Here is a 22,575-nt window from a genome sequence, read left to right on the forward strand (position 1 = left end):
CACATTTTTTAAAATAGTATTAAGAAAATAAAAAATAGTATTGAGTTAAACATGTTAAAAAGTTATACAAATTAAAAACATAAATTTGGTACAATACCCCAAAGAAGCAAAAGTAGGAACCCAAATAGGTATTTTCATATCCGTGTTCAGAACAGCATTATTCATAAAAACCAAAAGATGAAAACAACCCAAGTGTCCATCAAAAAATGAATGGATAAACAAATGTGGTATACACACACTGTAATATTATTCAGCCTCAAAGGTGGAAATTCTGACAGATGCAACAACATGGATGAACCCTGAAGACTTACCTTATTTGAGGTTCTGAGGGAAGTCAAATTCATAGGGAAAGAGAATGGGATGGCGGTGGCCAGGAACTGGGGAGAGGGGAATGGAGAATCAGCGCTTACTCAGTGGAGGTTCAGCTTGGGAACATGAAAAAGAACTAGAGATGAACTGTGTGATACATTCACAACAATAGTTAATGCCACAGAACTATATATACAGCTAAAAATGGCTGAGCTGGTAAATTTTATGTATGTATACTTTACCACAATTTAAAAAAAAACCCTCATTAACTACAAAAAAGACAGAAAATGCTGAACATTTCACAAGAATTAAAGTATATTTAAGAACACATGTAAATGAGTGCCTATAAGGGGAGTGGGAATAAAGGGGTGAAAGCTTGCCTTGTGGGACTGATGTCATGATTTGATTAACAAAAATAATTCTAAAGAACATACCTGGTACTTAACAAGTGAGTGACACTTAACAACCTATACCAAAACAATAAACGATCTATGTAACTTTCCTTCTAACCTTACAGAAACCAAAAACCACAAATTATTGACTATTATAGCTAGAAGATCTAGAAATCACTTCATCTTTTACATTCAAGGCACTTAATACGTCAAAAGAAATTTAATTTCCGATTATCTGCTATTTCCAAGCAGATTTTACAAGGCACTGTGTTTCAAACAGCAAACTACTACATTCCTTGAAGTCAGAAGACATTTGAGATGATATAAATCTCTAAAGATTGCAGGAGGAGCCAAAGCAGTGTTTTCAACGCAGCAGCAATATTTCACTTAGTTCTATTGTAAGTTTCTTGGAAGTTAGTTTCCATGTCTTATTTGATTCTCTTGTACCTTTATATTGTCTGGCATTTAGTAGCTACTCAAGTACGTAGTAAATGTATTTCCTCAAGTCATCTTCTCTACATCATATTACCCTATCCTATCCTGTGTACTAGGTGAAATTACACTTCAGTTCAGTTCAGTCCCTCAGTCGTGTCTTTGCGACTCCATGAATCACAGCACTCCAGGCCTCCCTGTCCATCACAAACTCCTGGAGTTTACTTAAATATATGTCTATCAAGTTGGTGATGACATCCAGCCATCTCATCCTCTGTCATCCCCTTCTCCTCCTGCCCCTAATCCCTCCCAGCATCAGGGTCTTTTCCAATGAGTCAACTCTTCGCATCAGGTGGCCAAAGTATTGGAGTTTCAGCTTCAGCATCAGTCCTTCCAATGAACACCCAGGACTGATCTCCTTTAGGATGGACTGGTTGGATCTCCTTGCAGTCCAAGGGACTCTCAAGAGTCTTCTCCAACAGCACAGTTCAAAAGCATCAATTCTTCGGCGCTCAGCTTTCTTTATAGTCCAACTCTCACATCCATACATGACCACTGGAAAAACTATAGCCTTGACCAGATGGACCTTTGTTGGTAAAGTAACGTCCCTGCTTTTTAATACGCTGTCCAGGTCGGTCATGACTCTCCTCCCACTTGGAGGTTAGTAAGAGACAAAGCAGGGGAGGCCAAGATGAAAGGGAGCACTGAATGTGAGAAGGCCGCTCAGGTATGTGAGATCACTTTTAAAAACGGAGAAAATGGCACAAATCTAAAGAGCAAGGCGTGGAAGACCGCAATTAACAACTCTGATTCACTTCACAGACACACTTAGGAATCTTTAACTTCTGAAGTCCTCAATAGCTCAATTTTGACTACATCAATTGTAAAAGTGTCAGAAACTCAATTGTATCCAACTCTTTGCAACCCCACGGACTGTAGCCTGCCAGGCTCCTCTGTCCATGGAATTCTTCAGGCAAGAATACTAGAGTGGGTAGCCATTTCCTTCTCCAGGGGATCTTTCCAACCCAGGGATCAAACCCAGGTCTCCTGCATTGCAGGCAGATTCCTTACCATCTGAGCCACCCAGATAAATTAACAATGAATAATTTCAAAGACCACTAAAGCCAACAGTATAGTCTTATATTAGGTATTTCATAATAAATATAAAGGGAAAAAAATCAACTTTTCGTACTTTAGCTCCTATTTAATCCCTCTAAAATCTCAATCTAATACTGTTCTGTTTAGCACAAATGTTAATTTGATTAATAAAATGATCTTTAAAAAGTATGTTATGAATGTCATTATGAAAACTGCTGCATCTCCACTTGCTTAGCTACCACGTATTTTACAAAGCATTCTTAGACCATAGCTAAAAACTCAAAACCGAGATTTCTTTTTCATTCAATGAATGACTTGTTGATTTATATTGTTTTTCAGATAATTTCTGTTATATACTATTTCGTATGTTATGTAACAAGCGACATTATAGTTTTGCAGTTAGAACAAAACAGAAGACTTACATTCTTCATGTCCTTATATACAATACATGACCTTGTATAAAGTCACAATATATGTAATTAACGTAATTAGGAATAATTATCATTTAAAATGAAAATAATGCTACACCAAGCTGTTTAAATAGTAAAACAAGATAATTTATATAAAAATAAGAATCATAAACTGTCAAAAACTATGAGTTCAAAGATATGATTGGCATTAGCTATTAAATTTCACTTAAAATTTTCTTTAACTTATTGGAAAAATATCTCAAAGGATCTTCTAGAAAATTTAGATATACTACAAAAAACAAACAAATTTCATTTAAAAATTTAATATAACATCTTTAATTCTAGGTATGATTTTCATCAGATTTTAAAAAGAGATTCTAAGGACTATTAACCCTGATATACACGATTAATAATTTTTAGAGCAAAAATAGTTTTAAAAATAAAGAACAAAATTGCTTATTTATCAGTGAAAACCAGGCTGCCAGTTTTATTCAAGTTCAATTCCTTATCTTGAAAAAAAATTTCTAAAACAAAAATTAAAGGTTCTTTCAAGACTTTCTAATACATAAACACTACTTAAGATACACTGACCCTGGAGTGCTTTACAAAGCCACTGCCATCCTGATCAGAGGGTAGGGAGGTGTGACAAGCTGGCTACCATAAATATGCATAAAGATAAGGCAGCATTTAAAACTATACTCAATCTGAAAACATGTTTTTAGACATTTAATGAAAGGAACAAAAAGCAGTGCAATGAAAATACTCGATATCAAGAGTAAATCTTATGAGTATTCATTAGGCAGAAATATTTCTAAAAGAAAAATCATGGTGCTTTAATTTGAAATATTTTCCTATAGACTTTATTCAAAGATATCTAAAAGTGACCAAAGAGTACTATAAATACTTAATACAGATCTTAAATATTAAGCCTATGAAAAAATTATCACAATAATTTTTCCCAAAGTAATTTACATTATAAAGTGATTTACTCTTGAATAACCTAATTAATAGCAGAAAGCTATGCTAACAAAGGAAAAGATCCACTGCTTCATACATAATTTATTAAGATTTCCTACAGGATTTATTTGAAGCAAAGAATTTGAACATCTCTTCTGTGATGTAGAATCAAAGTGTCTGGTATAGTCCACTGTCAAGACATTCATAGTCAGATATTCTTCCTGGTTTTAAAAATCTAAATAACTTCTCTATACAGGTTGTAATGATAACCTATGGCTTTTTGTAGAAAGACTTCTACCAACAGCACCGGGGCAAGGGTTCTTACTCCTCTGCAGTCACCATTCCAGCCTGGGTGGCAGAAAGCGTTGCTGCAGTCATCTGCAAAAAGGCACTAGGGTTGTGACTTCAGAGTAACAAAGGCACTGGCATCTTTTTGCCACCCTATTCACAGGCAGTCACTCATACCGTTTGCCAGAGCAGGCTCTCTGGTAACCAAAATTTCACCCATCAACCAAAGCCACCACTCAAGCTCTGCAGTGCCTGCCTCCACCCCCTCCTCCCCTCCCAAGCTGCCCTCTCCACAAGGTCCCCATCAGCCATCAGCAGCAGCTTCGTATCCCCTCTCTTGGCTACCACTGCGTGTGTCCCCGTGGCCAGGGAGGAAAAGAGGCCTTTCAATGGGCTAGAGCTTTCGCTCCTGCCATGAATATGCTCCATTCTTTGTTGTCCTCTACCCGTTTCCTTAGATACAGTTATTCCACTCCACTCTGTCAACAGGCATTATAAAAACAAAACCTCTTTCTAGCTTCAAAAACAGCTCTCTCACCAGTCTCCCCTTAACACGCATACCCCTCCCCCTTCTCCCTCTTCTGTCAAAAGCCCAGGATCAGAAGCACAGGAAATCCATCTCCGGTGCTGCAGTAGGGGGAGGTGGGGGGAGACGCCCCTGCCTTTTCGCCTGGCATGTGGCTGCGGACCCTGTGCCAAGGTAAGGCCATCGGCTTTAGACAGTGCGCGAGAAAAGCGTCTCCCCCTCGCCCCCCGCCCGCTCTCAACCCAGGCAGCAAGCCGGGCCAGCGCAGCTCCAGCACCTACCCCATTTCCGAGCCCAGCGGCACCTCCATCCCGTCTCCAGTGACACCCAGGCGGGCTGCGCCAATACGGCCACATGTCGGTCACATGTGCCCGCGCGCAGCCAATCGGCAGGTCCCCGACGGGAACGGGAGCGCCCTGGTCCGCATCCAGCGATTACACAGCGGCTCCACGCGCCTCTCGCCGACTCGCGCTCCGCACTCAGAGGAGCAGCGCAAGGGCCCCGCCCCGCCGCACGGCTCCGAGCCCAGGCCGGCACCTAGCGCGCACCGACGCTACCCCCGGGCCACCCACTGCAGCCCACGGAAGTTGACAGGCAGAAACGCTGGGGTGGGGGAGGTCCATGGGCAGAAAGATATCAGCACGAGACACTAGAGGTGGGTGAGCGAGGAACAAATTACATCTCATTCGTGACTTGCTAAGATTTACCAGCTTGCAGCACAGAGAAAAAGAATTCTACTAAATGTATCAAAACAAATAATGTTACATTGCAAATCACCGATTTGCTAGGTAAATCACTGGAAGTATGAATAAAAAACCCAAGTTTCCAGAAAAGCTATGATGGCAGTACAGAAGAGTAGTTGAGACCAAAATCATGGAGTCACACAGTCTGGATTGAATCTTCTGCTCCTGTGATTTACTAGCTGTGTGACTTTAGTCACTTAAAGGCTCAGTGCTTAATTTCCCCCACAAAATGGCAACAGAAATGTTGAATAGTGGAGTTAATATATATGAAGCAGTATTCAGAACACATCCTGACACAGTAAATGCTATGAGTCACTACTAATCTGTGACTCAAATATTTCAATGCAAATTCCACATTTCACTTAAATTTAACCAAGTAAAGCTTGAATTATTTTTTATTAGTTAGAAGGACAAAATCCAAATTGCCAAGGATTTAAAATCTGGTTTAAAATGTGGGGGGTGGGGGGAATCAGTTTTCACGATCTATTTCAAATTTAAAAGGATACTTAACTTTAGGTTTTTAAATGAAATATATTTATTATAATCTTAATTTTTCAAATTAATAGCAAGAAAAGCACCGAGCAAGCTATCAAACAGCGTATTTGGAGCAATTTCATTTTAATAAAAATGGTATAAATTAGAAAAGTAATGGACAAATAGCAAAATGCCCACAGATGTACACAGAGTGGATATTCACAGTAGTTATTCATGGAAGGTGGATTATGGAGTAATTTCTGCTATTCCCTTCTGCTTTTGGATATTTTTTCTTTTCTTTGTCTCTGTATTATAATGCCCATATAGCAAATACTCCCTAAATATTTGTTGAATGAACAAATGAATCACATATTATTAGCAATTAGGAAAAATATATATAATAAATGAAAAGTTTAAATATATTTAGAAATACTTTCCCTTGATATTTGAAGTAAAAGAAACATTAATCAACTTGGTTCTGTCCTAAATATCTCTTTTGTCAAGATGACTTAGTTTTACAAAAGGCTTTCAAGACTCTCTTACTGAAAGTGCATGATTCATTAACTGGGACTTATTTAGTCATCAACTATTTGTGACAAATTCAGAACAGATAATTCCTCATAAAGCCTAAAGCTTCTGGAAAGAAAAAGTACCCTTCTAAACACAGAAGACATTTTAAAAGCTTCTAAAATAACTTCTTAGTACCCTAAGAAACAAATCCTGACTCCGACTATGATTCCAACTATTATTTAGTACACCAGTTTGTGGCCAAAATATTTGTCTAAATTTTTATTACATGTGTTATAAAAGTTACTGATTCAAATGACAGAATTTTACAGAAAGCTATGGCCATTATACATTCACCAATCAATATAATTCAAATAAAAAAACAAGCCAATCTAAAAACTTTACATGTTTTCAACTGAGTTTCAGTAAGATTTTCAAACCAGTTTTCTCAGCAATTCCACAAAAGTTTGATTTAAATTTTGTATAACAATATATTTAGCCATTTTAAATTTTTATTTATTTTTTTAATTGAAGGATAATTGCTTTACAATATTGTGTTGGTTTCTGCCATACATCAACATGAATCAGTCATAGGTGTACATCTGTATACCTATATGTACACAGGTATACTCCCTCTTGATTCTCCCTCCCACCTCCCATCCCATCCCATCTCCAGCTCCCTGCATCATACAGCAAATTCCTACTGGCTATCTATTTTACATATGGTAATGTATGTGTTTCCGTATACTTTGTTATTTTTAAAACTACAATTAAAAACATATACAATCAAAATGTATTGGCAGAAATTTGGAAACAATGGAGGTCACTGAAACATTAATTTGTGCTACTAGGTTTATATGTATCTCAGAATAAAGCTCCTGCCCTCCCTATTTATATATTAATGTCATCATTCAGGCTACATATATCTGTATACATTAAAAATATTTTCTGATCAAAATTTTACAGAAATAAGTTGTATATTAAGGCTATCACGAGACTATACCGACAAACATGTCGCTGACTTCAAATGATCTGTGCTCATTAGGATTAGCTTGTCTGTTTTTATAAATATTCATAAGTAAATGTTGAGGGCTTCCCTGGCGGCTCAGACAGTAAAGAATCTGCCAGGGGGTTGCAAAGTGTTGGATACAACTGAGTGACCGACACTTTCACTTTTCAAATAAATTTTATAAATACGAATACATAGTTCACATTAAAAAAAACAAAAAAAACCCCTCTGAACTTTATGTAACTTAAAAAAAAAATAGAATAGAAAGAACAGGATTCTATTCTGAATAGAAATAATAGGATTCTTAGTATCTTAAACTTTGCATTCCATTTTGACATGAACATGTTAGGCCCACTTTAACACTTGTGATTTCAAAAACTGACAAGAATATGGGCAACAATATCAGCTAGTATAAAATGAGTTAAAACCAGTGCTTTGAATTCAGCTATTTCGACTCCTGCACTTTGTTAATACTCAACTCTTTCTTTACTGGAGACCTCAAATAGAATAGAGTAGATTAATGCCTACAAAGAGATCAGTGAAAGTCTTTTTCTTTAAAAATAATTATTATGTATTGAAAAGGCATGTGCTAGTGTAGCTTCTCCAGGGGCTAAGCAATTAAATAAACCTCAAATTCATTTAACAACCTTCCAGTCTTTAGATTTGTACTGGGTTAGGTATGACAAAAAAGCATAAGAAGAAAATAAAGTCAGTCACATTTCATAGACCAACTGGTTCTGAAGACCAATTCTCCTCTCTTTTCTAGTTTTTATAGGACTCGAGAAGGAGCTGAAATGTTGTAAAGGCAATGGGATTTTTAGTGATGTATAGACTAAGTGGGAGATACATATACAGTCTTCATATATGTGTGTTCTATGTTACTTCAAAAAGCAAGTTCCAAAATTGGTCTCACAGCTAAAATCAAGGTGTCTGTGGGGCTTTACTTCTTCCAGGAGGCTCTAGAAAGAATCTGTTTTCTTGCCCTTTCCTGGTTCTAGACCAACTCCCGTCTCGGGTCCAGGGCGCTCTCCTCCACCTTCAAAACCAGCAGTGTGGACTGCGCTCCTCTCAGCTCGGAGCACTGTCACGTTGCTTCCACCGTCATTAGCTCGTTCTCTGACTCTTGCTCTTCTCTTCCTGCTTCCATTCTCAAGGACTTACTTTAAAGATTGTTCTTACATTGGCCCACCTCCACAATCTGACAACTCAGGGTATCTCCTTAGCAACTTTATTCTATCTTCAACCTTAACTCCCTTCTGCAACATAATCCAACATATTCACAGGTTCTGGGGATTAGGAAGTGGACATCTTTAGGGAGCCATTATTCTGCCTAAACTGCACTAAAGCTTTATCTCCAACTATTCTAAAATTTGCATCCTAATACCAGTCCAATCAAACTAATCACTTGAAAGTGAAAGTGAAGTCACTCAGTAGTGTCCGACTCTTTGCAACCCTATGGACCTACCAGGTTCCTCCATCCACGGGATTTTTCAGGCAAGGTTGCCATCTCCTTCTCCAGGAGATCTTCCCAACCCAGGGATTGAACCCAGGTCTCCCGCATTGTAGGGCAGACGCTTTATCATCTGAGCCACCAAACTAATCACTTAGCCAATTCTAAAACTCACCTTAAACACAGAACTTTCTGCCTTTACTATAATGTGGTACAGTAGAAGGCTCCAGCGTACAAAGACTGAAGAATCAGGTTTAAAGTTCTGAATCTTTCATTTCGTAGCTCTATGGACTCTGGATGTCACAACTATTCTACTTGATTCTACTTGACTTGACTACTCTTTCATCTGTAAAATGAGAACAACTGTTTAGCTTATTTCATAGAGCTGTTATAAGGATCAAATGAGTGAGTATGGACAAACTTTATAGACTATGAAACACTTTTTACAAGTAAAGGACTATTAATTGCTCTATTGGTCTGAATCAAGGTTCAGCTTAAACATAGATTCCCATGAAATAATTGACCATTCCACCTAGACTCAATCCACCCTCATCTTCCCTCCATCCCTACCTCTTTTATGGAACAAACATATTGGTACCTCTGTGTACATCTCCTTTCCTAGTGCTGACTGTAGGAATTCTAGGGGAGAGCCACACCCGATTGTACCTTGAACGTCTCATGGTGTATACCATAATATGCTGTTTATTAAGTCCTATTAGTATAAGGAATGATTTGAAATTAATCTCCAAAGGGCATACAATGCAGATCCCGCAAGCAATAATAGTAGCGCAAATGCTGAATAATGAATATTACTGTAAAATATAACCATCTACATATGAAACAGAATGCTTTAAATAAAAACCCTAGGCCCTCTAGGTGAAAAAACTGTGATGCAGCCTTGGGGTTATGTTCCTGAGGTTAGGTGGCTGCACAACAGAATCACTTTAGGAGCCTGAGAAGTTTTAAAAACATCATTAAGTCAGAATCTCTGAGGATGAGGTCCAGGCATAGGTGTTTACTATCAGAACTGCGAAGCACCATGCATCACCCTAGCTTCTGCTATCAAAGCTCCTACTGCACTACAATAGAGAAATCATTTTGAAATGTTTTTAAACTGAGTGCTATATAGTCTAATGCATTTGCTTACAGAGGAAAAAAACAAGCTTCTTTTTTCCTGTCAAAAAGCTTCCTAGTCAGGTACTAGCAATTAACATGAGAAAAACAATAGGAACTAATATACAGAAACTGTTCCACTACAGTAAGGATTCAAAGAAATAAAAACAAAAGAATATAATTTTCACCTATTAAGTAGACAATGATATTTTAAAATAATATTGCGGGGCAATGAGGATACATTAAAAAAAAAATAAGCAGTAGCTTCTGAAAGTCCTTAAAATGCTTATACTGGACTTTCCTGGTGGTCGAGTGAGTAAGAATCTGCGTGCCAGTGCAGGCGACATGGCTTGATCCCTGGTCTGGGAAGATTGCACAAGCTGCGTAGCCAGGAAACCTGCTCGCCACAACTACTGAGCCCACGTTCCAGAGTCCACAAGCCAGAGCTGCTGAAGCCTGTGTGCCTAGAACCCAAGAAGAGCCGCCACAACGAGGAGCCCCCGCACCACAACAAAGAGTAGCCCCAACAGGCTGCAACTAGAGGAAGTCTACATGCAGCACTGAAGACCCAGCACAGCCAAAAATACATAAAGGAATACATAAAAGTAAAATGGTTATACTGAAGTAAGTCCAGTTAAAAGAAACGATCTTACGTACAATCAGATACAAATATTAACATGCAAAGATACTCAGTATCATTTCCACAAAGGAAATTTCAAAAACAAACTTAATGACTGATAACAGCAGCTTGGTTGATTACACTTTTGGCACACTTAGAGATGGTTAAAATTGTGCCAAACATAAAAGGATAAAATCCACAGGAATACACTTAAACCAAGGAAGTGAGAGGTCTGCACAGTGAAAACTGTAAGTCAGTGATGAGAGAAACTGAAGACATGAATAAAGGGAAAGATGTTCCAAGCTCACTGACTGGAAAAATTAACACTGTTAAAATGTCCATACTACCCAAAGTGATCTACAGATTCAATGTTATCCCTTTCAAACCTCCAACAACATTTTTTACAGAAACAGAACAAACAATCCTAAAATGTCTATGGAACCACAAAAGACCCAAGATAGTCAAAGGAATCTTGGGGGAAAAAAAAGCTGGAGGCATCACATGTCTTGATTTCCAACTATATTATAAAACTATAGTGATCAAAACAGTATGGTTAGTTTCAAATCAATTATGCTCAAAAAAAAAAAAAAAAACCCAAAAAATACACTAATATAAAAACAGACATCAGATCAAGGAAGACAATAATACTCAGAAATAAGCCTCTGTAAATATGGTAAATTAATTGATAACAAAGGATCTAAGTATATACAATGGTGACAAGACACTCTCTTCAATAAATGGTATTGGGAACACCAGAGAGCCACATGTAAAAGAATAAACTGGACCCCTATTTTACAATGTGCATAAAAATCAACAAAAAATGGATTAGAAGCTTATTTTTAATACCTGAAACTGTAAAATTCCTAAAACATAGAGTGTAAGCTCCTTGACATCAGTCTCAGCAATGATTTTTCTGTATTTGACACCAAAAAATAAAGACAATAAAAGCAGACACAAACAAGTAGAACACCATCAAACTAAAAAGCTTCTACACAGAAGCAGAAACCATCAATGAAATGAAAAAGCAAACTATCAAATTGGAGAAAACATTTCTAACTCATGTACCTAATGGATTAATATTCCAAAATATTGATTACATTTAAAAAAACACAACTAAATAGCCAAAAAACCAAACAACTGGATTAAAAAGTGGGCAGAGGAACTGAATAAACATTTTCCCAAAGAAGACACCCAAAAGGCCAGCAAATACATAAAAAGATGTTCAACATCACTCATCATCAGGGGAATGAAAATCAAAACCAGAATGGTATCACCTCACATCTGTTCAAATGGCTATCACCAAAAGTCTGAAATAACAAATACTGAGGAGGATGTGGAGGAAAGGAAATCCGAGTGGACTGTTAGTGGGGATGTAAACTGGTGCAGCCACTATGGAAAACAGCATAGAGGTTCTTCAAGAAATTAAAATTCAACTACCATATGATTCTGCAACCCCACTTCTGGGCATGTATCCCCAAAAAATGAAACCAGGCTGTGGAAGAGAGTTCTACACTCCCATGTTTACTGCAGCATGTTGTTAATAACCAAGACATGGAAAAAAGTGCCTATCAATGGATGAATAAATAAAAATGATGACACACACACACAATGGAATATTATTCAGTCATGAGAACAAAGGAAACCCTACTTATTTGGGACAACACGGATGGACCTTGAAGGCATTATGCTAAGTGAAATATGCTAAGCAGAAAAGACAGATACTGCATGGGATCACTTATATGAAGAATCTAAATAAAAAGTCAATCTCATAGAAAAAAATTAAATTATCTTATAGAAGATAATTAGATACAATTGTATTATATAATTCATGTGGCATTAAGTGAAAATGCAGAATTATCAAGTTATTAATACATAAATATTTATAACTAGATATTATATATTATAAATATTTTATTAAATTATATAAATTATGATATATAATTTATATAATTTAATAATTATATAATTTATTAAAGTATATAAATTATAACAATTATGTATTAAAGTGAATTACATACTGTATTTGTAATATGATACTATCTAGCCAACTAGCCTTGTCTTTTTTTTAATGAACTATGTATGTGCACAGAGAAGACTGAAAGATCACTAAAATGTCAAGGGTCTTCCCTGGGTGTAGAAATTATAAAAATCGTAGTTTTTCTTAATTTTATAAAATTTCTACCAACTAACACACATTATTTCTGAAAGTTAAGTACCTCTAGTTTGGACACAATTTGAAATCATCACATTTGAAAGAGAAAAAAATTAAGGTAGCCAAAAGCAGATTCAGGTACATGTATAAATTGTGGGGGAGCCTTTCTTAAGGAAAATACAAATTAATTCAAAATTGCTAGTGCTACTGCAAAAGGGCATAGGAACTCCAATTAAAGATTACTATTCACATACATAGAAAACTGAGGCTCAAACAAATTTCAAGATTAATTCAGGTCCACTCACAGTGAAGTGGCAAGCCAGTGTTGGTCAAAATTTCATCCTCATGAGAGGTCATGTTAGACCATCTACCTAGATATACGTACAGTAGGTGCTCTATATCCTTGGGTTCTACATTCAACCACTGTGGATTCAACCAGCCACGGATCAAAAATATATAGAAAAGATCTGGGGAAAGTTCCAAAAGACAAAACTTGCATTGGCCAAGCAGCCTGGCAACTACTTACATAGCACTTACAAGGTATTATAACAAACCTAGAGATGATTTAAAGTATAATGGGAGGGATATATGTAGATTATATGTAAATACTATACTGTTTTATATTAATAAAAGGGACTTGAGCATCTCTGGGTTTTGATATCCTCCAAGGTCTCAGAACCAACCACTCACAGTTACTAAACGATGACTGTGTTATCTCCCAGAACAGCTTGTTTCTCCTTCAGAGTCTCATGATTCCTAAAAAGTTACGTGTTCAGTTTGCATTCCCACCAACAGTGTAAGAGGGTTCCCTTTTCTCCACACTCTCTCCAGCGCTTATTGTTTGTAGACTTTTGGATAGCAGCCATTCTGACAGCGTGAGATGATACCTCATTGTGGTTTTGATTTGCATTTCTCTGATAATGAGTGATGTTGAGCATCTTTTCATGTGTTTGTTAGCCATCTGTATGTCTTCTTTGGAGAAATGTCTGTTTAGTTCTTTGGCCCATTTTTTGATTGGGTCGTTTATTTTTCTGGAATTGAGCTGCAGGAGTTGCTTGTATGTTTTTGAGATTAATTCTTTGTCAGTTGCTTTGTTTGCTATTATTTTCTCTCATTCTGAAGGCTGTCTTTTCACTGTTGGTGGGAATGCAAACTAGTACAGCCACCGTGGAGAACAGTGTGGAGATTCCTTAAAAAACTGGAAATAGAACTGCCATACACCCCAGCAACCCCACTCCTGGGCACACACACCAAGGAAACCAGAACTGAAAGAGACACATGTACCCCAATGTTCATCGCAGCATTGTTTACAATAGCCAGGACATGGAAGCAACCTGGATGCCCATCGGCAGATGAACGGATAAAAAAGCTGTGGTACATATACACAATGGAATATTACTCAGCCATTAAAAAGAATGCATTTGAATCAGTTCTAATGAGGTGGATGAAACTGGAGCCTATTTATACAGAGTGAAGATAGAAAAACACCAATATAGTGTACTAACGCATATACATGGAATTTAGAAAGATGGTAATGATGACCCTATATGCGAGACAGCAAAAGAGACACATATGTAAAGAACAGACTTTTGGACTCTGGGGGAGAAGGCGAGGGTGGGATGATTTGAGAGAATAGCATTGAAACATGTATATTATCATATGTGAAACAGATCACCAGTACAGGCTCGATGCATGAGGCGGGGTGCTCGGGGCTGGTGCACTGGGATGACCCTGAGGGATGGGATGGGGAGGGAGGTGGGAGGGGGGTTCAGGATGGTACAGGGACACATGTCCACCCATGGCTGATTCATGTCAATGTATGGCAAAACCCACTACAATACTGTAAAGTAATTAGCTTCCAATTAAAATAAATTAATTACCAAAAAAAGTTACGTGTTCAGTTATTATCATCCTAGCACCTAGCTCTGCTCAATAAACATTTATTGAGCGAATACACTTTTTAAATAATCAGAATAAGTGAAAACAAAAAATCTCAAACAGCTTAGACAATATCAATTTGGAATCCATAAAAAATTCTCTTGACCCACAACTTTTTATCAATGAGTAACCACAGCTTTCTCTGGAAGATATCTAGAACAAAATCTCTTTAAATGCAAGAGGCATTTCCACATTTTTATGTTTATTTAGTTAAATAACTAAAACTAAAGATAAACAGTTTCGGGTTGTCTTATGGAGTATGGCTAATCTATCAGGCGTCATATCAAGGTAATCCTTGAAGGTAGGCATATAAGTAAAGGTAAAAGAAATTAAAAAAATGGAATGACTCAAAAATTACCTGTCAGAGTTAATTCTGCTTCACTGCTCTTATATGATATTAAATACGTTAAACATGTATTAGGCTAAGTATGCCCTGGTGTTACGGTAGTGAGTACGCTATATTACATGGTAAGAAGGACTTGGCAGATGTAACTAAAGTTATTAGTTAGCAGACTTTAAAAAAAGGAGACAAGATTCACTGTCACTCATTTGGCACTTTCTCTGCATGCCATAGGGTAGCCTGCAACCCTAAAGAAGGAACACAATCTAAAGAATGAGCTTATATGGGGAAGATGAGCCCCAGAGCACTGTGACCCTTGCCCTAAAGCTCAGAAAAATGGCAAAATTTGTTTTGGCTCTGTTTGGCTGACATTTATCCAATGATGGTATTGAAAATATCTGCTTTAGTTAAGACCAGTATGGATGCAATAAAGAACCATGTAGTGACATGAGAAAAAAGATCTTCATGACCCACATAATCACGATGGTGTGATCACTCACCTAGAGCCAGACATCCTGGAGTCCGAAGTCAAATGGGCCTGAGGAAGCATCACTATGAACAAAGCTAGTGGAGGTGATGGAATTCCAGTTGAGCTATTTCAAATCCTAAGAGATGATGCTGTCAAAGTGCTGCACTCAGTATGCCAGCAAATTTGGAAAACTCAGCAGTGGCTGCAGGACTGGAAAAGGTCCCTTTTCATTCCAATCCCAAAGAAAGGCAATGCCAAAGAATGCTCAAACTACCACACAATTGCACTCATCTCACACGCTAGTAAAATAATGCTCAAAATTCTCCAAGCCAGGCTTCAGCAATACATGAACCGTGAACTTCCAGATGTTCAAGCTGGTTTTAGAAAAGGCAGAGGAACCAGAGATCAAATTGCCAACATCCACTGGATCATCAAAAAAGCAAGAGAGTTCCAGAAAAACATCTATTTCTGCTTTATTGACTATGCCAAAGCCTTTGACTGTGTGGATCACAACAAACTGAGGAAAATTCTGAAAGAGACGGGAATACCAGACTACCTGACCTGCCTCTTGAGAAGCCTGTATGCAGGTCAGGAAGCAACAGTTAGAACTAGACATGGAACAACAGATTGGTTCCAAAATTAGGAAAAGGAGTATGTCAAAGCTGTATATTGTCACCCTGCTTATTTAACTTATATGCAGAGTACATCATGAGAAATGCTGGGCTGGATGAAGCACAAGCTGGAATCAAGACTGCTGGGAGAAATATCAATAACCTCAGATATGCAGATGATACCACCCTTATGGCAGAAAGTAAAGAACTAAAGAGCCTCTTGATGAAAGTGAAAAGAGGAGAGTGAAAAAGCTGGCTTAAAGCTTAACATTCAGAAAACGAAGATCATGGCATCCAGTCCCATCACTTCATGACAAACAGATGGGGAAACAGTGGATGACTATTTTTCTGGGCTCCAAAATCACTGCAGATGGTGACTGCAGCCATGAAATTAAAAGACGCTCACTCCTTGGGAGGAAAGTTATGACCAACCTAGACAGCATATTAAAAAGCAGAGACATTACTTTGTCAACAAAGGTCCATCTAGTCAAGGCTATGGTTTTTCCAGTGGTCATGTACGGATGTGAGAGTTGGACTATAAAGAAAGCTGAGCACCAAAGAATTGATGCTTTTGAACTGTGGTGTTGGAGAAGACTCTTGAGAGCCCCTTGGACTGCAAGGAGATCCAACCAGTCCATCCTAAAGGAGATCAGTCCTGGGTGTTCATTGGAAGGACTGATGTTGAAGCTGAAACTCCAATACTTGGCCACCTGATGTGAAGAGCTGACTCATTTGAAAAGACCCTGATGTTGGGAAAGACTCGGGGCAGGAGGAGAAGGGGACGATGGAGAATGAGATGGTTGGATGGCATCACCAACTCGATGGACGTGGGTTTGGATGGACTCGGATTTGGGGATGGACAGGGAGGCCTGGTGTGCTGCAGTTCATGGGGTCACACAGAGTCGGACACGACCGAGTGACTGAACTGAGAGACATGAGAAAGTTACCTTGTAACTTGTAAGGAATAACTCTTACAACCACAGTCAAACTCCTATGATTCAAATAGGCCAATTCCAGAGCACTATGGTCCTGGACCTTTTGACATGGACTTTCCTTGAGAATGGAGGTCACTTCCGTCTTGTCTTTATGTGGCTTTCAGATTAAAATCTTTGCTTGCTCAGCAATACACATCAGTGCCTAGTCCTGTGCTGGTTGTATAGTACACTCTCAGTAAAGGAGGGGGAGGGTGGCCCTGGGTGAGCCCAATGTAATCACATGAACCCGTAAATGCGGGGCTTCCCTGGTGGCTCAGCAGTAAAGAATTCGCCTGCCAATGTAGGAGATGCAGGTTTGATCCCTGTGTGGGGAAGATGCCCTGGAGAAGGAAATGGGAAGCCACTTCAGTATTCTTGCCTGGGAAATCCCAGACAGAGGAGCCTGATGGGCTACAGTCTATGGGGTTGCAAAGTCAGACACAACTTAGCGACTAAACAACAATTCTCAGGCTTCTAAATTAAATTAGAATAAATTTCAAATCCCTTACCTCTGCTTACAAGACTGTATAACCTACCTCCTGCTTCCATTCCCACCTTCTTCCCCCACCTCCCCCATTCTTTCCTCTCTCTAATGCCTTTGCACTGTTTGTCTTTCAGTTCGAGAACTCTGCTCCCAAATCTTCAAATGACTCTCCACCGTTATCGTTCAGCTTTGGCATAAATGTCACATCTTCAAAGAGATCTTCCATCACCATCAAATCAACACTGGCACTGTCCTTAAACCTTCTATCATATATACTGTTTTCTCCTCAAAACATTTAAGATCTAAAAGGCTCTAGGCATCTATCTATTTATTTAATTTTTGTCTCTCTCATTATCATTCCCAAACTAGAATATAAATTTCATGAGGACAGGGACCTGGATTCTCATGCACTGCTGTTGCCTTCACACAGTGTTTGGGGCACAGCAGACATCCAGTAACACTGCTGAATGTATGAACGTAGATGATACAAAGAGGAGGAAGATATCAACTTACAAATGTGCACAAGAAAAGTTTTAATACGAGGTAACATCTGTATCAAAGGATGAGAAATTTGATAATTTCTGGCTAGCCAATCAAGAACGAGTTCAGAGAGAAAGCAGCAAGAGAACTAGCCTTTAAAGATATTTAGGAATTTTAGGGCAGTTTTACATTTTGTCTGGTAGGTTAAAAACTTTAGACATCTTCTTATAGGCAATGAAAAATACAGACATTTCAAATAAGGAAGGATACATGATTACGGCAAGATTTACAAAAATTAACAAAACCAGTTGATATTTCTTACTCTAGAGAAGAAATAACCAGGCATTATATGCATATACTACTAATTTATAGTTAAAACTAATGACCAGACTTTTTCAATTGAAAAACAAAAACAGGAAAAAAACACAAAATTTTACACTCTATAATAAACTTAATTGTTTTAATTAGTCTTATTTTGACAATTTTGACAGCATACTTACTAATTTATGTTTCTAATAAGACAAAGAAGCAAAAAATCACCTTTGACAATCATTTTACCCAATTAACAAATATTCAAACATCTCCTCGTTAGTAAAGGAAACTTTTTCCCTAAATTCTTAATGTGCTCTAATCTGATAAAATTCCACTTTCTGGTCATCCAATGTTTTAAGCTACCTTTCGTCTGAGGAAAAAAATCAAATTCTGATTAATTTTTTAAAAACTAAATGTTTAAAGCAGAATTTTATGTCTGCCCATGTGTCTTTTTAAAATTATGTCTTGTTTAATGTTTTCAGCTTTGATCTTTATTAAAAACCTAAAACAGCTATAACACTGCTCCCAAAGGTACAATTTACAACATAAACTTAGAAACCCTCCTCCATAAAGATGAGATTTCAACACTAAAGAGTTCAGGGACTTAAATTACCAAAACAGCACCAAATGTTTATGGTATCACTGTGAATCCAAGAAAAAGGAGCACACAGAATGAGTTTTTTAAAAATAGCCTTTTTTCCAAAACATAATTAAAACTACCATCATCTTAACATTTAAAATACTTAGATCATTTGGCCAATCATTTATCAATTTATAATACACAAATGAGCCCTCGAAATATATTTGATTTGATAAGAAAAAGTCCAATTATTAAACTGACATTAAAAACAAAATCTACTGTATATGCAAGAATAAATTTATGGCCTAACAATGATGTTTATTTATTAGAACCTCAAACCAAATACTTGGGTCAAGACTTTTATTCTTACACGGTATCCTCAAGTTTTTATCTTGGATGAGAAAACAATGACTTTTTCAATACCCGATATACTGACTGCAGATAGCATTGCCTAATTCTATACTACCATTTCCTGCTTTTTTAATGTCGTCCCTCCCTCCTGCTTTATGCTGAATTTTAGCATGTAAGGCAATGTATAGACTATAACATTATTTCATTTCTGAATATCTGAAGATAAATGTTTTCTATTATAGGGTAAACAATCCAAATTTATTCTTAAGTAAAATGACAAAACCAAATCTACCTGGCATTACTGGATTGTGTCAATCAAATCAGAAACCTCTGGGTCACTTGGACTACTCAGAGCAGATCTAATACACAGATTCATTTTAGAGACTGAGAGAGTGAATCACAGTAAGAGTTCAACGTGAACACTTAACACTATAAAAGTGAAAGAGAGAAAGGAAAATCAAGGCAAACTAACAAATTTAATTCCTTCTTTCAATATAGATACATGTTTTTAAAACTAAAACTGTATATTTACTTCATAAATCTTTAAAAAACCTTTCTTTGCCAAGTCCCGTAAGATCGGTAGAATTGTAGTGCTTCTACACTGCTTCTCTTCTATTAAAATAGAAAAAGCAGCACTGCTTCTATCAAAGACCAATACCCTAACGTGGGCATGGAGTCCAACTACTCCTGTCTTTGCAAGAAAACCACTGACTAACCTCTCTCTCTCCCGTATAGTCAGTTTCTCCTCTTCTACTGAACCACTATCATGAACAAATGTGCTCTATTATTACGCATCTTAATAAGATGTAGGAAGTAGGACTTCCCTATAGCTCAGATGGTAAAGAATCTGACTGCAATGCAGGAGACCTGGGTTCGGTCCCTGGGTCAGGAAATTCCTCTCCTGACCTCAGCTCCCCTTCACCTCCCCCGCCCCACCAATTAGATATGACCATTTCTTTGTTCTACTCACAGCGAAACTCCTTCGTCTAGTGGCCTTCACTTCCTATCTCTATTTTCTCACCTTTAATTACTCGTTAACCCACCCTGATCCTAAACAATCTCCTGAAACTCAATCGGCAAGGTCACTAGTGACCACCCAGCGGCCTAATTCCACTGCCCTCATCTCAGCACAGTGAGCTCCTCGGAACACCGGGCCCCGCGGGCCGCGCCCTTCTGCCGGAGGCGGAGGTCTCCTCCGCCCTCCACTCACTCTCCTGGCTCTCCTCCTCCCTCTGGTTGCCTCTGTCCGCTTTGTCTCCCCAGGCGTCTTCTGAAACATGACTGCCTGAGGCCTCCCGGGGCTGCTCTCCCTCCTCACCGTTTTCTCGCCTACTCCCAAGGCTTTACCGTCGTCACCTCAGGCCTGCAGATGACACCACCCTTATGGCAGAAAGTGAGGAAGAACTAAAGACCCTCTTGATTACAGTGAAAAAGTTGGCTTAAAGCTCAACATTCAGAAAACTAAGATCATGGCATCTGGTCCCATCACTTCATGGCAAATAGATGGGGAAACAGTGGAAACAGTGGCTGACTTTATTTTTGGGGGCTCCAAAATCACTGCAGATGGTGACTGCAGCCATGAAATTAAAAGACGCTTGCTCCTTGGAAGGAAAGTTATGACCAACCTAGACAGCCTATTAAAAAGAAGAGACATTACTTTGTCAACAAGGTCCGTCTAGTCAAGGCTATGGTTTTTCCAGTGGTCATGTATGGATGTGAGAGTTGGACTATAAAGAAAGCTGAGCACCGAAAAATTGATACTTTTGAACTGTGGTGTTGGAGAAGACTCTTCAGAGTCCCTTGGACTGCAAGGAGATCCAACCAGTTCATCCTAAAGGAGATCAGCCCTGGGTGTTCACTGGAAGGACTGATGCTGAACCTGAAACTCCAATACTTTGACCACCTGATGCGAAGAGCTGACTCATTTGAAAAGACCCTGATGCTGGGAGGGATTGGGGGCAGGAGGAGAAGGGGACGACAGAGGATGGGATGGTTGGATGGCATCACCGACTCGATGGACATGGGTTTGGGTGGACTCCGGGAGTTGGTGATGGACAGGGAGGCCTGGTGTGCTGCAGTTCATGGGGTAGCAAAGAGTCGGACACAACTGAGTGACTGAACTGAACTGAATGATGTTAAATCTCAAATTTAAATCCTAACCCTCTTCTGTGAATATCCAACTATCTATTTGATACTTCACTTGGATACATTTAAAATAAACAGGTACCTGATTCACAAATTTCCTGGCCCTCTCCCTATGAGACTTAAATCTTCAAATTCTTACTCCTCTGAAGATTTCTGTCACAAAGAATACATGGACAATTTTTTTTTTCTTCTCTTACAGGGGCAGCCTTGCTCTTCCACACTATTACAGCAGCCTGAGTATGTATGTGCTAAGTCACTTCAGTCGTGTCCGACTCTTTCCGACACCATGGACTGTAGCCCACCAGGCTCCTCTGTCCATGGGATTCTCCAGGCAAGAATACTGGAGTGGGCTGCCATGTCCTCCTCCAGGGGATCTTCCCGACCCAGGGATTGAACCTACGTCTCTTACATATCCTACACTGGCAGGTGGGTTCTTTACCACTCGCACCACCTTATTTTGTGAAGAGTATAGTCGGAATTCATTAGAATAAAAACGCCCTATATACAGTAAGGGTTCTGAATGACACCTGGATCCAATGGCTAGATTAAAGCAGTAACATCAATAGATAAGGCAGGCAAGATCTCAGCACCATATTAAAGCTCGAGGATGTATTCTACAATTTCTAAGAGGAAGCCAGAATACTAATTCTTTAGATATTCCCAGATTATGTGAATTTTGTTCTTATCAGGCATCAAATGCAACAAAAAATAAATCACTGTGAAAACGTTGGCAATCAAACAGGCATTTTCCTGAGCAATGCATAATAGAAAAGTATGTAGCACCCTAAAAGCATTACTTTTTTGAATAAATTCACCTTGAGATTACCAAAAACACCAATTGTAAGATTGCTGATCCAAAGCTTATTTAAATGGGGAGTGGTACCATAGTCACTTTCAAAGACTATCCTTAATAATCTTTAAATTCTGATATTCAAGCTTTAGCACAGTGTTCTCCTATGCTGAACAGAGCTGACCTGAGTGACCAATGGCTGCCCAATGGCTCAGGGGTGAAGAATCCACCTGCAAACGCAGGAGACGCAGGAGACTCGAATTTGATCCCTGGGTCAGAAGATCCCCGGAAGAGGACATGGCAACCCACTCCAGTGTTCTTGCCTGGAGAATCCCAAGAGCAAAGGAGCCTGCTGGGCCACTGGTCACAGGGTCACATAGAACTGAACATGACTAAGCGCACAGAGCGACCAGTAAGACACTGCAGACGCGGGTGACCTCTGAGGCTGCATCACTGCAAGACACTGCGGCTTCTACCCTGGTCCCCTGGGTTGCTTACTGCGGAGCCAGCCTCTGGGTGATACGGCCCCTCAGGCCACTCAGGCCACCTTATGGAAAGGGCAACAGTTGGGTCCCAGGACGGCCTTTCCATAAGGTTACCTGAGTGTCCTTACAATGACTAC

At 38.7% G+C, this 22,575-nt stretch overlaps 1 protein-coding gene across 5 annotated transcripts in view; it reads right to left on the reverse strand.

Annotated features, from left to right (window-relative positions):
• APC (APC regulator of WNT signaling pathway) overlaps positions 1 to 22,575 on the reverse strand; it is a 120,602-nt gene that overhangs the window by 84,514 nt on the left and 13,513 nt on the right. The window contains exon 1 of one of the 5 annotated variants that reach the window (XM_070462328.1): positions 4,694 to 4,799. The exons of the other annotated variants lie outside the window; for them this stretch is intronic. Within the exon in view, the coding sequence (XP_070318429.1) occupies positions 4,694 to 4,768 (75 nt within the window). The 5' untranslated portion in view covers positions 4,769 to 4,799. Of the gene's footprint in view, positions 1 to 4,693; positions 4,800 to 22,575 lie in introns of those variants that run through there. 5 annotated transcript variants of the gene reach the window in all.

Source organism: Odocoileus virginianus, unplaced genomic scaffold (genome assembly GCF_023699985.2).
Source record: "Odocoileus virginianus isolate 20LAN1187 ecotype Illinois unplaced genomic scaffold, Ovbor_1.2 Unplaced_Scaffold_3, whole genome shotgun sequence".
NCBI lineage: Eukaryota > Metazoa > Chordata > Mammalia > Artiodactyla > Cervidae > Odocoileus > Odocoileus virginianus.